Here is a 12,500-nt window from a genome sequence, read left to right as displayed (position 1 = left end):
ATTTCCAGAGGTAGTTTATTCCAGCAAGCTGGGCCCCTTATTGCCATTGAGCGTGAACCCAAATCCGTTCGATAGCTGTCTACATATAGATTTTAATTCTGTCTTGTTAATGTATTCCTACAATTACCAACTGTAGGAGAGAGAGAGAGAGAGAGAGAGAGAGAGAGAGAGAGAGAGAGAGAGAGAGAGATCCCTTTATCACAACTCCAACAACACCCGTTGTCGTCGTCGGCGTCGTTCTCTTCAGTCGGTTTTCTCTTCTTTTATTCAGAAGCGCTCGACTACAAAGAGACTGGACGTATCATCCCTTTTTCTTCTCTTGAATGGAAGCCGAGTGAAGGAGAGGGATCCAGCAGCAAACATTTACTCTGGGACTAATTAAGCGAAAAGTAGAGAGAAAGAGAGAGGGAGAGTATTAAGAGAGGCTTGGGATTCCGAAGGTGTCAATACGAGATATTAATAAAGGGCGAAGTTTCCATAAAGAAAAGAACAGGATGCCGCAGTTGTTATCTTTGAAGCCAATTTCTCCTGACAAAAGGATGGAGGATGTATCGTTCTCTGAGGCTCTCACCATGTCCAAGGGGCAGATGCCATTGGATAGATAATAGCGATGGACATTTGTCACAGGCAATTTCAAGGATACTACTATATATACGTTTCGTCTTCCCTTCGTTGTGTCGCTGCGATTACCCTTAAATTTGGAAAGCGATAATTCTTGTTTATGTCGAATTTCGGACGTAACTTTCACCCCCCCCCCCCCCCTGCCAATAAACAAGTAGCATGAATACTTCCGCTCATCCGATTATATTCTCTCGTCACCGAAAAGTTCATTTGTCTTCGCAATTCACTTTCGTACATTGTATGCCCAGATGATCAGATTTGCCAAGGAAGGCGGGAGAGGGGGAGGCCCAATGGGGAAATATTTTAGTAGGAGAAGGGGAGGAGGTAGGAGGACCAATAAACTTCATACAAACCGCCGTGTCACAAAGACAACCGCCCATGGATGTCCCCCAATCAACCTCCCCGGACCCTTGTTCCTCCATTTGGGATGCGAGTCCCCGGAGGGTCCTGGCGAGGAATCGAATCCTGTCCGAACAAAAACTCCCGAAATTCCATAAGATCCTTCTTAACTCCTTCACGCCAATTTCCTCTGTTGTCGATCAAGAAGCAGCGACGGATTCCTCCTCTTGTCAAGCCGAGAGGGACCACTTCTACCGATACACTAATGACAGAGTACGGATTCATAGGTTGTAAAAGGAGTTGCCTTATGGAAATCATGAGTAAATCGCATTCATCACATTTTTTCCTCCTAAAATTATAAAATGATTGTTTTTTTCTTTCCTAAATTTATAAAATTATTGTTTTCTTTTAATTAGCTTTCTTCCATCGATCTATGCTGGAACAAACTACCTCTGGAAATAAGAAAATGTATAAATGTTAGTTCTGATTTATTCAAAAAGAAACTTAAGCAATATTTTTTAAATTTTACTTGAATGTATATATATCCTAATTTTTACAATCCAATTATTGTGAATTTTATGTAAATAATTTATATTATTATGTAACAGAATAACCATTTTTATAATGGAATAAAGGTTTTTGACTTTGACTTTGTATAAATTAAAGAGAAGAACTATATCCGTTAAGGCTTTTAACTCCTGGAGACGATGCTTTCTTGGATCTCAACACTGATTTATGGGGTGAGGTTGCTAGACAAGCACCCTGTCCTATGGTTAAAGTATGTGCCGACAGCGTTTGTCCTTTCTTGGTGTCCAGTCATCTAAGGTATTGGCAAAGCATTCTTGCGGACAACCGAACTATTCATCAACCTCAAGGCATAAGGTACCCGTGACTGGCCTTGATGGTAGCCATACACGCCACAAGATGGGCGTGGATCACGTGCTACCAGTGCTAGAGCTTAAATTTCCTTTTATTTTTTAATATAAAATAATCTCTGTGTTAATTTTCCGTTAATTTATTTCCCTGTGTTAAACAGTGGAGAGAGAGAGAGAGTCAAATATGTAAAAGGTTAACTAACTTTATTTGGTTTATCATTTTTATTAATTTCCCATTTTTAATGGTGTTTATTAAGCACGCTCTCTCTCTCTCTCTCTCTCTCTCTCTCTCTCTCTCTCTCTCTCTCTCTCTCTTTCTCGCATTACTATTATTATTGTTATCCCATGTTTTTATTTAAAAGTATTAAGTACGTTCTCCCCTCTCTCTCTCTCTCTCTCTCTCTCTCTCTCTCTCTCTCATTATAATAATAATAATGAGAGAGAGAGAGAGAGAGAGAGAGAGAGAGAGAGAGAGAGAGAGAGAGAGACAGTCCATTTTCACGGATCAGTTTTATTGCCAAAATAATGCCACGGGGCGCCATTCTTAAAATCTCCCCCCATTGACACGGACCTGCCTTCTCTATGGGTATGCACAAAACACACACATCCTCAGGCAAAGGCACGAGGTTTAAAGTCGGGCTATACATTCCACGGGATTCATAAATTAGTCAGGGAACCACTTGCCAGGATTTAAAATCACTGCTCGAGCAAACCTACACACACACATACATACATATACCCGCACACACATACACACATATATATATATATATATATACACATATATAAATATATATATACATATATAAACATATATATATATATATACATATATATATATATATATATATATATATATATACATAAATATATATACATATATATATACATAAATATATATACATATATATATACATAAATATATATACATATATATATATATATATATATATATATATATATGCATACAATATTCAAACAAATATCTATACGGTAAATTAAAAATGATAGGTTAATAATGTTAACCGTACCTTTACAAAGTTCATCTCACTGCTTTGTCTACGGCAACTAAAATATGAAGATAAAAAGTACATAGTCAAGAACCGAAACGCCTCGGTAATATTGTAAGAGTTCCTTTCATAGATCTATATTTAACTAAAAATTATAATAATACATCTCAAGAAGCCGAATTTGCCTGTAAACCTAATCGATAAACTAGAATTAAGTTAGTTAGTCAGCTGTTGGGTCGACGTTTCTGGTCAGCTTTCTCCATCTACCTCTGTCCCACACCTCATCACCGGTTAATTCCTTTGATCGAAGGTCATCCTTGATACAGTCCACCCACCTTCGCTTTGGTCTCCCTCTCCTTCTCGTTCCCTGTACCTCCATTTTCAGCACTCTCCTCCCAATATACTGTTCATCTCTTCTCATGACATAACCGTACCATCTCAGTCTACTTTCTTGGATCTTATCAGATAGTTTTCCAACTATTGTGGTACTCCTAATTACTTCATTCCGTATCTTACGGTCTATTAAATTTCTTATTCCTGATCTAGATATTAATCTCTGGAACCGTCGTTCGATCAGTTCATTATGCATGTTGCAAATTTTTTTTAATATAATTCTGACCCTCCTTTACATTCAGATCTTCCCGGACAGTTCCATCCTGTTCGTAATACTAGGCAGGCAGTTGATTCTAATAATCAGGCGATCTCCATCATGGGGCTCAATACTAAACCAAGTTGTGGAATGATCTTCCTAATTGGGTAGTTGAATCAGTATAACTTCAAAAGTTCAAACTCGCAGCAAATGTTTTTATGTTGAACAGGCTTACAGAAGTCCTTTTATAGTTTATAAATCAAATATGTTTTAATGTTGTTAATGTTTTCAAAATAATTTATTCTAATTTGTCATCCCTTCTTATATCGTTTATTTATTTCCTTGTCTGCTTTCCTCACTGGTCTATTTTTCCCTGTTAGGATCCCTTGGGCTTATAACGTCTTGCATTTCCAACTAGGGTTGTAACTTAGCTAGTAATAATAATAATAATACCCTGCATTTCCTCCTTTTATTCTTATTTCACATCTTTCCTTTGCCTCTTCTTCATCCTCCTCCGCCTCCCCATCCCATTCCTTCATCTGACGTCTTCAAGTCCTTTTCAAAAGGACCGCCCACGTCCTAAAAAAGGTGGTCCAACCTAACATTATAGCGGCTATCAAAATCTCATTAGAGGGGAGGGAGGTCGTTCACATGACACCGTAAAGCCAATGATGGTAGCAAACGTAATACGTATCAGGATAAAAAGTGATAAAGTACATGAAATAGAGATGGAGTTGAAAATGAATGTTACAAATGTCTTAAGACATAGAAAAATTCTAAAATGTACAATCTATTGTATGCAAAATAAGCAGCAAGTATATGACGAATCACAGAATATAAGAGAATAAGAGATTAAATAAAAAATGGACGAGGATTAATGAGGTAAAATAACTGAAAACAAAAAGCTCTGATATAATAACAAGGCAAATTAACTAATACGAAGAGGAAGCTTGTAATACATAAACGTAAATAGAAGAAAACACACGAGAAGTATGATGTAAATAAATACGCGTATAATATAAACGAAATAAAATAAACGACCTTTAGTTTCAACGCTTTATCCAACTTATGTTAGTTGCATCAGTACACTGAACAGAACACGAATAACTAAAAATTTTATTTTCATCAACTTGCAAGGCTCAACATAACGGTCACAGTATGTACGAGAAAATAAATAATTTTCTACTTATCTATTTCATTCTTGTTTACATGCATATCATACTTTTTGAAATATTTATTTTTTTCTCTGTATACATACATTTCGACAATCATCCCTTTATCTCCTATAACATGTAATATACAGAAATTTTAATCCTCTTTTAAATGCATGAGGGTATTTTCAGCAAGACTATTTAAGACAAATTTAAACACGGTATTATGATAAATAGCTGTTATCATCCCCCAAAAAAGTTAAAACTTAGACTGCATAAAAATATCATAAAATGTACTAGATGCATTTAAAACTCTCTCTCTCTCTCTCTCTCTCTCTCCTTTTATCCCTTCGACCAGCAACCTCTTTTCAGAACTCTTCTCCCCCTTCTCTTTCTCTGGAAAAGGGGAAACGACAGGGGGAAAGGGGGGAACAAGTGAGGAAAAGACGAAAATCTTTCATTAGAGAAAGGAAGCGGCCATATTAGATTCTCTTTGACGGGGGCTCATCATCAAATCTTCATATTGTCTTCAGTGTCGGTCTTATGAAAATCTCTCTCTCTCTCTCTCTCTCTCTCTCTCTCTCTCTCGAAGCCGACTACTTTTTTAATGAAACTTGAGGATGAGGAAGCCATGTTAAGTTGCTGCTCATTTTTCTACTGTTATCTACCTAGTTCATCTACTGTTATCTACCCAGTTCACGATTGGTAGGTCCATGGATCGTTCCACCAAGTTGAAGAGTACTGGCATCTGACGAGGGAGAAAAGAGACCGGGGGGGGGGGGGGCAGCAACTTAACCTCTAAACTAATTTTGAAAAACCTAAAGGCATTACTTTTCTGGCAATTAAATCGTATGTTGATATTTGTACAAGCATTTTACGAGAGAGAGAGAGAGAGAGAGAGAGAGAGAGAGAGAGAGAGAGAGAGAGACTTCATAAAAAAAGGGCAGCCTAAGCGATTGGAATCAAGGCAGCAAGAGGACAGCGTTATTAGTCTCCCTAGCCAGGCACTTAACAAGGTCCCTCGGACGACAATTTCAATAGCCTTAACTGATGGCTTTATTTTTATTACTTGGATGTACAGTACAGTTGCCTCACCGAGCACACTACACTTTAAATCTTGGTGTGCCTTCTAGATATTTATTAGGCATATGTATCAAACACCCTTTTTTTTCTCCATCATAAGGGTAAATACTACATAGTATTCTAGAAGTTTTGTTCCAGCTGTGACCAAGTTGTAGAATGATCTTCCTAATCGGGTAGTTGAATCAGTAGAACTTCAAAAGTTCAAACTTGAAGCATATGTTTTTATGTTGAACAGGATAACATAAGTATTTTTATAGTCTATATACGAATTATCTGTTTTAATGTTTCTTAAAATATTTTATTTTAATTTTTCACTACTTCTTATATCCTTTATCTATATCCCCGTTTTCTTTTACCACTGGGCTATTTTTCCCCGTTGGAACCCTTGGGCTTATAGCATCTTGCTTTTCCAACTAGGGTTGCAGCTTGGCTAGTAATAATAACAAAAGCGGTTTAACCAATGTGTCATACATTCTTTTTCTAGTAATTTACCAAATGTATTAAATAGTATTTATGATATATTGAATATTATTTACGGATGCATTAAGAAGTTGCCAATTGTTAACCTAATGCATCACGTATAAGTTAACTCCTAATACATTGTAAATCCTCTACCTATCATAAAACTATACAGCCATCCATATGAACATCACCTTCCCGAACCGGAAGCCAAGATTAACCGGCAAGGCATATAGCTATTAGTTTCAGAGAGATTTCTGGGAGTCGAAATCTATATTTACATAAAACTAACAGTCATCTCTCTCTCTCTCTCTCTCCTCTCTCTCTCTCTCTCTCTCTCTCTCTCTCTCCTCTCATCTCTCTCTCTCTCTCTCTCTCTCTCTCTGGGAAAACTTGTGCATTTAGACATTCAAGCATTAGACTGATAAATTAATTACAACGGACCTATAACCCGGCATTTTTGTTCAAATTTATACGGTCTTTGAAAAGGACTTCTGCATGTATAACGCTTGGAACCCAGATCCCTTATTCAAAATACCAAAGACAACTTATTCCTATTCATCTTAACTAATGGGAAGGATTACCCCAATGCAAAGTCCGGTCAAAACCTTTCCAAAACCCCTCACCCCATAAGAAAAAAAAACTCATCACGCCCTCCAAGGCAAAGAAACAACTCATCCTCCGCATCCTACTCGGAAGATTGGAGAACATTACACAAGAATCTTCCAGCCCATCTGTGGTAGAGAATTTCTCATTTGCCGCACAATAGACCTGAGGACTCACAAGCCTCGTCACTCTCATCATCTTCATTGTTTTATTTTTTCTCTGAAGACATGTTGTTGTTGTGATCTGGATTCACTCCAGGGAATATAATGTGCTTAGGGCTGTTTAATGATAACATGTATATACTGTATTCTAGGTAATATTTCTTGTTATAATATATTGATAAAAAATCCCGACAGTTCTTCCAAAAAATGTATCATGAATTCCAAGATAGACGATAATCTAGTCTTTGTAATAAAAAATATTCATAATGATAAAACTCAAGGGCATATTTTTCGATAACAATAATCATAATAAATGAATTTCAAGGATTTTTAGGTCTGATTCATAAAAAAACGTTATGTAACGAGAATGAATAAAAAAAAAAATCGTGGTTCTGCAGCAGTTTTCCATTTCTACTTTTATTCGTCGTTCATTTTTTCATATAAAACTAACGAACGATAAGATCTGCTCTATCTTGAATTCAATGGGAAAAAAAATGGAACTCTATTGACAACCTTCCTATAAATGATAAGATGGAAAGGAAAGATGGAGATTATTATCATTATTATTATTACTATCCAAGCTACAACCCTAGTTGGAAAAGCAAGATGCTATAAGCCTAAGGGGTACAACAGGGAAAAATAGCCCAGTGAGGAAAGGAAATAAAGAAATAAATAAATGAAAATAAATTAAATTAACAATGTATCATTCTAAAAACAGTAACAGTGTCAAAACAGATATGTCCTATATAAACTATAAAAAAGACTCATGTCAGCCTGGTCAACATGAAAAACATTTGCTCCAACTTTGAACTTTTGAAGTTCTACTGATTCAACTACCCGATTAGGAAGATCATTCCACAACTTGGTAACGGCTGGAATAAAACTTCTAGAAAACTGTGTAGTATTGAGCCTCATGATGGAGAAGACCTGATAGTTATGAAATATTCTGATGGACTTTAAACAAGTTAATTACCATACGTTTAGAAAGTCTTCTTAATGTGATTATTGTCGCAGAGAGAGAGAGAGAGAGAGAGAGAGAGAGAGAGAGAGAGAGAGAGAGAGAGAGAGAGAATATATCACTTGAGCCGTAAAATCCCCTTCCTTCCCTCTGCCTCTCTCCGTCAAGAGGAAATCCGACTTAGTGTGGGATTACAGGATTGACTGCTGGTGAATCTGAGACATGGGATTTGTTGTCTATTTTGACAAGGAGAGAGAGAGAGAGAGAGAGAGAGAGAGAGAGAGAGAGAGAGAGAGAGAGAGAGAGAGAGAGAGAGAGAGAGAGAGAGATAGAGAAATCGGCCTCTTGCTCCCAAGAGACGATATCTGAATTTCCAAAAAGTAATTACATGAATAAATGTACAATTATGAATATTGCGTGATTATTACTTCATACAAAAAATGGTTTCTTTCATTCAGTATTTACTCGATACAAAAAAAAATCTATAATTCAGTGCAATTATTTTAACACTGTATGCTTTATTATCAATTTTGATTAGACTAGTGTACGCGACCCGTCAAAATGCCGGCTAAATATTTAGATATTCAAATAAGCGCAACCGCATATCACCAGGGTATAAGTACTCCCTCTCCCCCTTACCAGAGGGACGAGTAGAGTTGAGCGTGACCGGAAACTAATATATATATATATATATATATATATATATATATATATATATATATATATATATATATATATATATATATATATATACATATATACATACATATATACATATATATATACATATATATATACATATATATACAGTATATATATATATATATATATATATATATATATATATACATATATATATATATATACATATATATACAGTATATATATATATATATATATATATATATATATATATATATATATATATATATATATATATATGTATACACACACTTGCTCTTTATTATATAAGGGAGATGCCCCAGCCAATTAGAATACTAGTTTATTTTGCTTCCACTTACCATATTTGGCACAATTGAACAAGGCACTTCCGAATACTTTTACAAAGACGAGAAATTCAAATGCTTAATTATTTCAAAGAAACAAAAGAAAAAAAAATCTCGAACAAAGAAAAACTAATGTCAATGAAACTTCTCTCTCATTCATTTGGCCGGAAAGAAAGTTCATATCCCTCTCCGGTATTGTTATAAAAAAAGAATCAAGGAGGATTAACAGGGAAATAGAGTACTGTACTCGTACAGAAAGGTAATCATGGTGCACAATGAACATTTTCCGCGGGAGGGGGGGGGAGGGGAGGAGGGAGATGGTGCCATAGGGTGGGACAAGGCACGAGCAGAATAATGGCTCCATTCCTATTCGTTGCATGGATGCCTAGGGCCATTGCAATAAGTTAGTTGTTGTAGGCGCTGCTCTTACTCTTACAGAGGGGGATAGTAGATGGGGGATTAAGGGGAAGTGATGCAGGATGTTAGAGGAGGTGGGTGGGGGGAAGAAGCTCCCTCCCTCACAACTATTATTGTCTTGGGAAGCATTTGGTGCGAGAGGTCAACACGATTCATTTGAGCGCCACTGAATTCGAGAATGGAGGCCGACACTTAATGGTCTCCCTGGGGGCCTTCGTGGGCGGAGGTCAGCGAATCCCGTGGGCGTTCCCATAGAGATACGACTAGCCTATAGTCTGCCGTTGTCCCCAGTCACACGAAACGGGGGAGGAGTCAGGTGGGTTGGCATTTAGACGGCAGAGTTGAGCTTTCTTGTATCAGTCTCATAGTGACAGGTGAAGAGTAAGGAGAGTTGTTCAACATGATTCACGCAACGGGCATCCCCTTCTTCAACCCACTGCTCAGCATGGGCGGCGTGCCCTTCCCGTGGGCACTTCCCACGCAAGGATCACCACCCAGCTCTCCCCCTTCGTCACCCGTCTCCAATACGAGTGTGTGGCATCGGCCGCAGCCAGCAAGGGCGGCTTCCTTCACGATCGACGCCATCCTAGGGCGCCATCAGCAAGAGGCTGAACAAGTGAGCCGCTCTTTGGCCATCCGGAGAGACGCCGAGCGCCACTCACGCCCCGCTCCTTATCCTTCAGTCAGCGGCGACCAGGGAGGCTCCGGTGGCATCCACTCCAACTCCTCGGGCGGGAGTTCCGCCAAGGCCAAAGTAAAGCGCGTCCGCACCATCTTCACCGCGGAACAATTAGAACGCCTCGAAGCGGAGTTCGCACGCCAGCAGTACATGGTCGGACCGGAGCGCCTCTACTTGGCAGCAGCGCTCAACCTGACGGAAGCTCAAGTGAAAGTGTGGTTCCAAAACCGTAGAATTAAGTGGCGCAAACAATACATGGAGCAGCAGCACGCCAAGTTGGCCGGAAACCAGGACCCTGCTATTCACACAGAAGACTCCGGCGAGTCCCTGTCCCACGGAGACGACAGGATATCGCCCATGGTCGAAATTCCACCCTCTCCAGACAGTCCATCGACGTCCAAGGACGACATACGCGAAGAGAACCCGAAGCAGCACCACCACCATCAGGAAACGCCCCACAAAAAGCAAGAGATGCAGAGTTCGCTTTCTTCCCTGGCCGGAGGGGCATCTGCCTATCCTTCCTACCTGGCGGCTACGCTGACGGCGGCCTACGCCGAACATCAAAGTGAGCCAGCTGACCTAAGCACCACTCCCACGAGGGCAAAGTGAACGGTAGACGCCGCGAGACCGTAAGGCGTTGGCATGACCTAAAACAAACACCGCGCTGAACTTACCTCGGGAAATTTCGATCTCTCGACCACAGTGAAATGTGACCTATCTACATCAGTGGAAACTAAAAGTTGAAAGAGTCTCCCCCTCTGAGGTAATTCATATCTCTTCCGAGATAATTCGAGCGGATAGCAAGATCGCCAAGACAAAAAAATAAAGTATTCCGCCATAATCGGAAACCTTAACAGAAGTTTCCGCTACAGATGCGGTAGATGAAAATATCCGTTGGATTGAAAGCGGGACAGAATATTTTCAAAGGACCGAAGTCGTCGACTTGAGTGATTTCATTGTGAAATGAAAATATAATATCTAAGTCAAGGACATGACGCAAAAGTCACCGCCATTATATTTAATGGAGGAAAATAGACAGATAAACTTTTAATAAAACCAAATGTCATTATAGTGATAAGCTATCAGATTATATATAAAACTTATTTAAAAGAAAATACTCATTTTAAATCCAAAAAAAGTTAGTGATATAACGCTCATCTTTCTTCCTTGCAATCATATCCAGCGATATGTCGAGTAAAGTGACCGCAGACAAACCGTTTGGACAAGTGTGTGTGTGTGTGTGTGTATCTTTGAGCATTCCAGATACAGTGCTGAAACCGTTCCTACTGTATCCGCAACTGTATATACTGTATTTTATGTAATATTTCTTGTTATAATATATTGATAAAAAAAAATCCCGACATTTCTTCCAAAAACTGTATTATGAATTCCAAGATAGACGATAATCTAGTCTTTGTAATAAAAAATATTTAAGGTTTAAAACTGGCTTCTCTCTTCAATCCTTTTCTTAGGTTAAAGAAATCTTTAGTAAAAAATTACATTTATAGCTTAAAAAAAATGGTAATACACATAAGATTAATTTACAAATAAATGTAAACACCAATGGTATTACCAACAATTATGAGATAATTGTAGTCTTGAAGAATAGTGGACACTCATAATGTATTGCAACTGCTTTAATTTGCGGGAAAGAATTCAGGCCTCTATTTGGTATAAAAATTATAAAATCTGTAGTACATTTTTACACCAAATATAAACTCCAATTAAACTTAAGAATATGAATAACGCACAGATACAAAGGATTAATTCAAGCTCATTAAGGTTGTATATAATATAGTGGCAAAATCAGCCCAATTGAATTAAATTTATTAAGTGTGATAAATGAAAAGTAATCTCAGTCAAAATCCATAAAAAATAATTTCTCGAGGCCAAAATACTTAAAAATGTAATCTTTCGAAATCAGAATACATAAGAAAATAATCTATTGAAATCAAAATGCACAGTAGTAATCTTCATGTTACACAAAATAATTTCTTGATGTAAAAAAAAAAAAAAATTCTGTTATATAAAAAAAAAAAATAATGAAAAAAGAACTTGATAATGTGTCTTTAAGGATACATCAAATCTTGAGGCCATAGAAATAAGGGTAAGCAATACTCAAGTATGACTATTAATCTCAAAAGAAAACTCCACAAAAAATTGTAAATTAGCACTTTTTTTCTTACGAAAGAATAATATGGAACAAGGAATTAATTAAAAAACTAACAACTTAGCATCAAGAAAAAATATTTTTAATAACATTACAAACACAATAAAATATACTGTATATATATATATATATATATATATATATATATATATATATATATACACACATATACATACATTATATATATATATATATATATATATATATATATATATATATTATATATATATATATATATACACATACATACATGTATATATATACATATATATATATATATATATATATATATATATATATATATATATATATATATATATATATATATATATATATATATAGCCATAAAGGTAAATTCCAATAAGGGTAACGAAA

At 36.9% G+C, this 12,500-nt stretch overlaps 2 protein-coding genes across 2 annotated transcripts in view; one reads left to right on the top strand and one right to left on the bottom strand.

Annotated features, from left to right (window-relative positions):
• LOC137630048 (probable ATP-dependent RNA helicase ddx17) overlaps positions 1-12,500 on the bottom strand; it is a 122,153-nt gene that overhangs the window by 71,762 nt on the left and 37,891 nt on the right. The window lies entirely within an intron of this gene.
• LOC137630086 (homeobox protein notochord-like) lies at positions 9,566-10,608 on the top strand. Its single transcript, XM_068361567.1, has one exon. It carries the CDS (start codon positions 9,677-9,679, stop codon positions 10,562-10,564), a length of 888 nt encoding a protein of 295 aa, XP_068217668.1. The 5' UTR covers positions 9,566-9,676; the 3' UTR covers positions 10,565-10,608.

This window comes from Palaemon carinicauda, chromosome 38, assembly GCF_036898095.1.
Source record: "Palaemon carinicauda isolate YSFRI2023 chromosome 38, ASM3689809v2, whole genome shotgun sequence".
In the NCBI taxonomy this organism is placed as follows: Eukaryota; Metazoa; Arthropoda; class Malacostraca; order Decapoda; family Palaemonidae; genus Palaemon; species Palaemon carinicauda.
The sequence above is the reverse complement of the archived record's forward strand: the minus strand, read 5'-3'. Positions and strand labels throughout refer to the sequence as shown.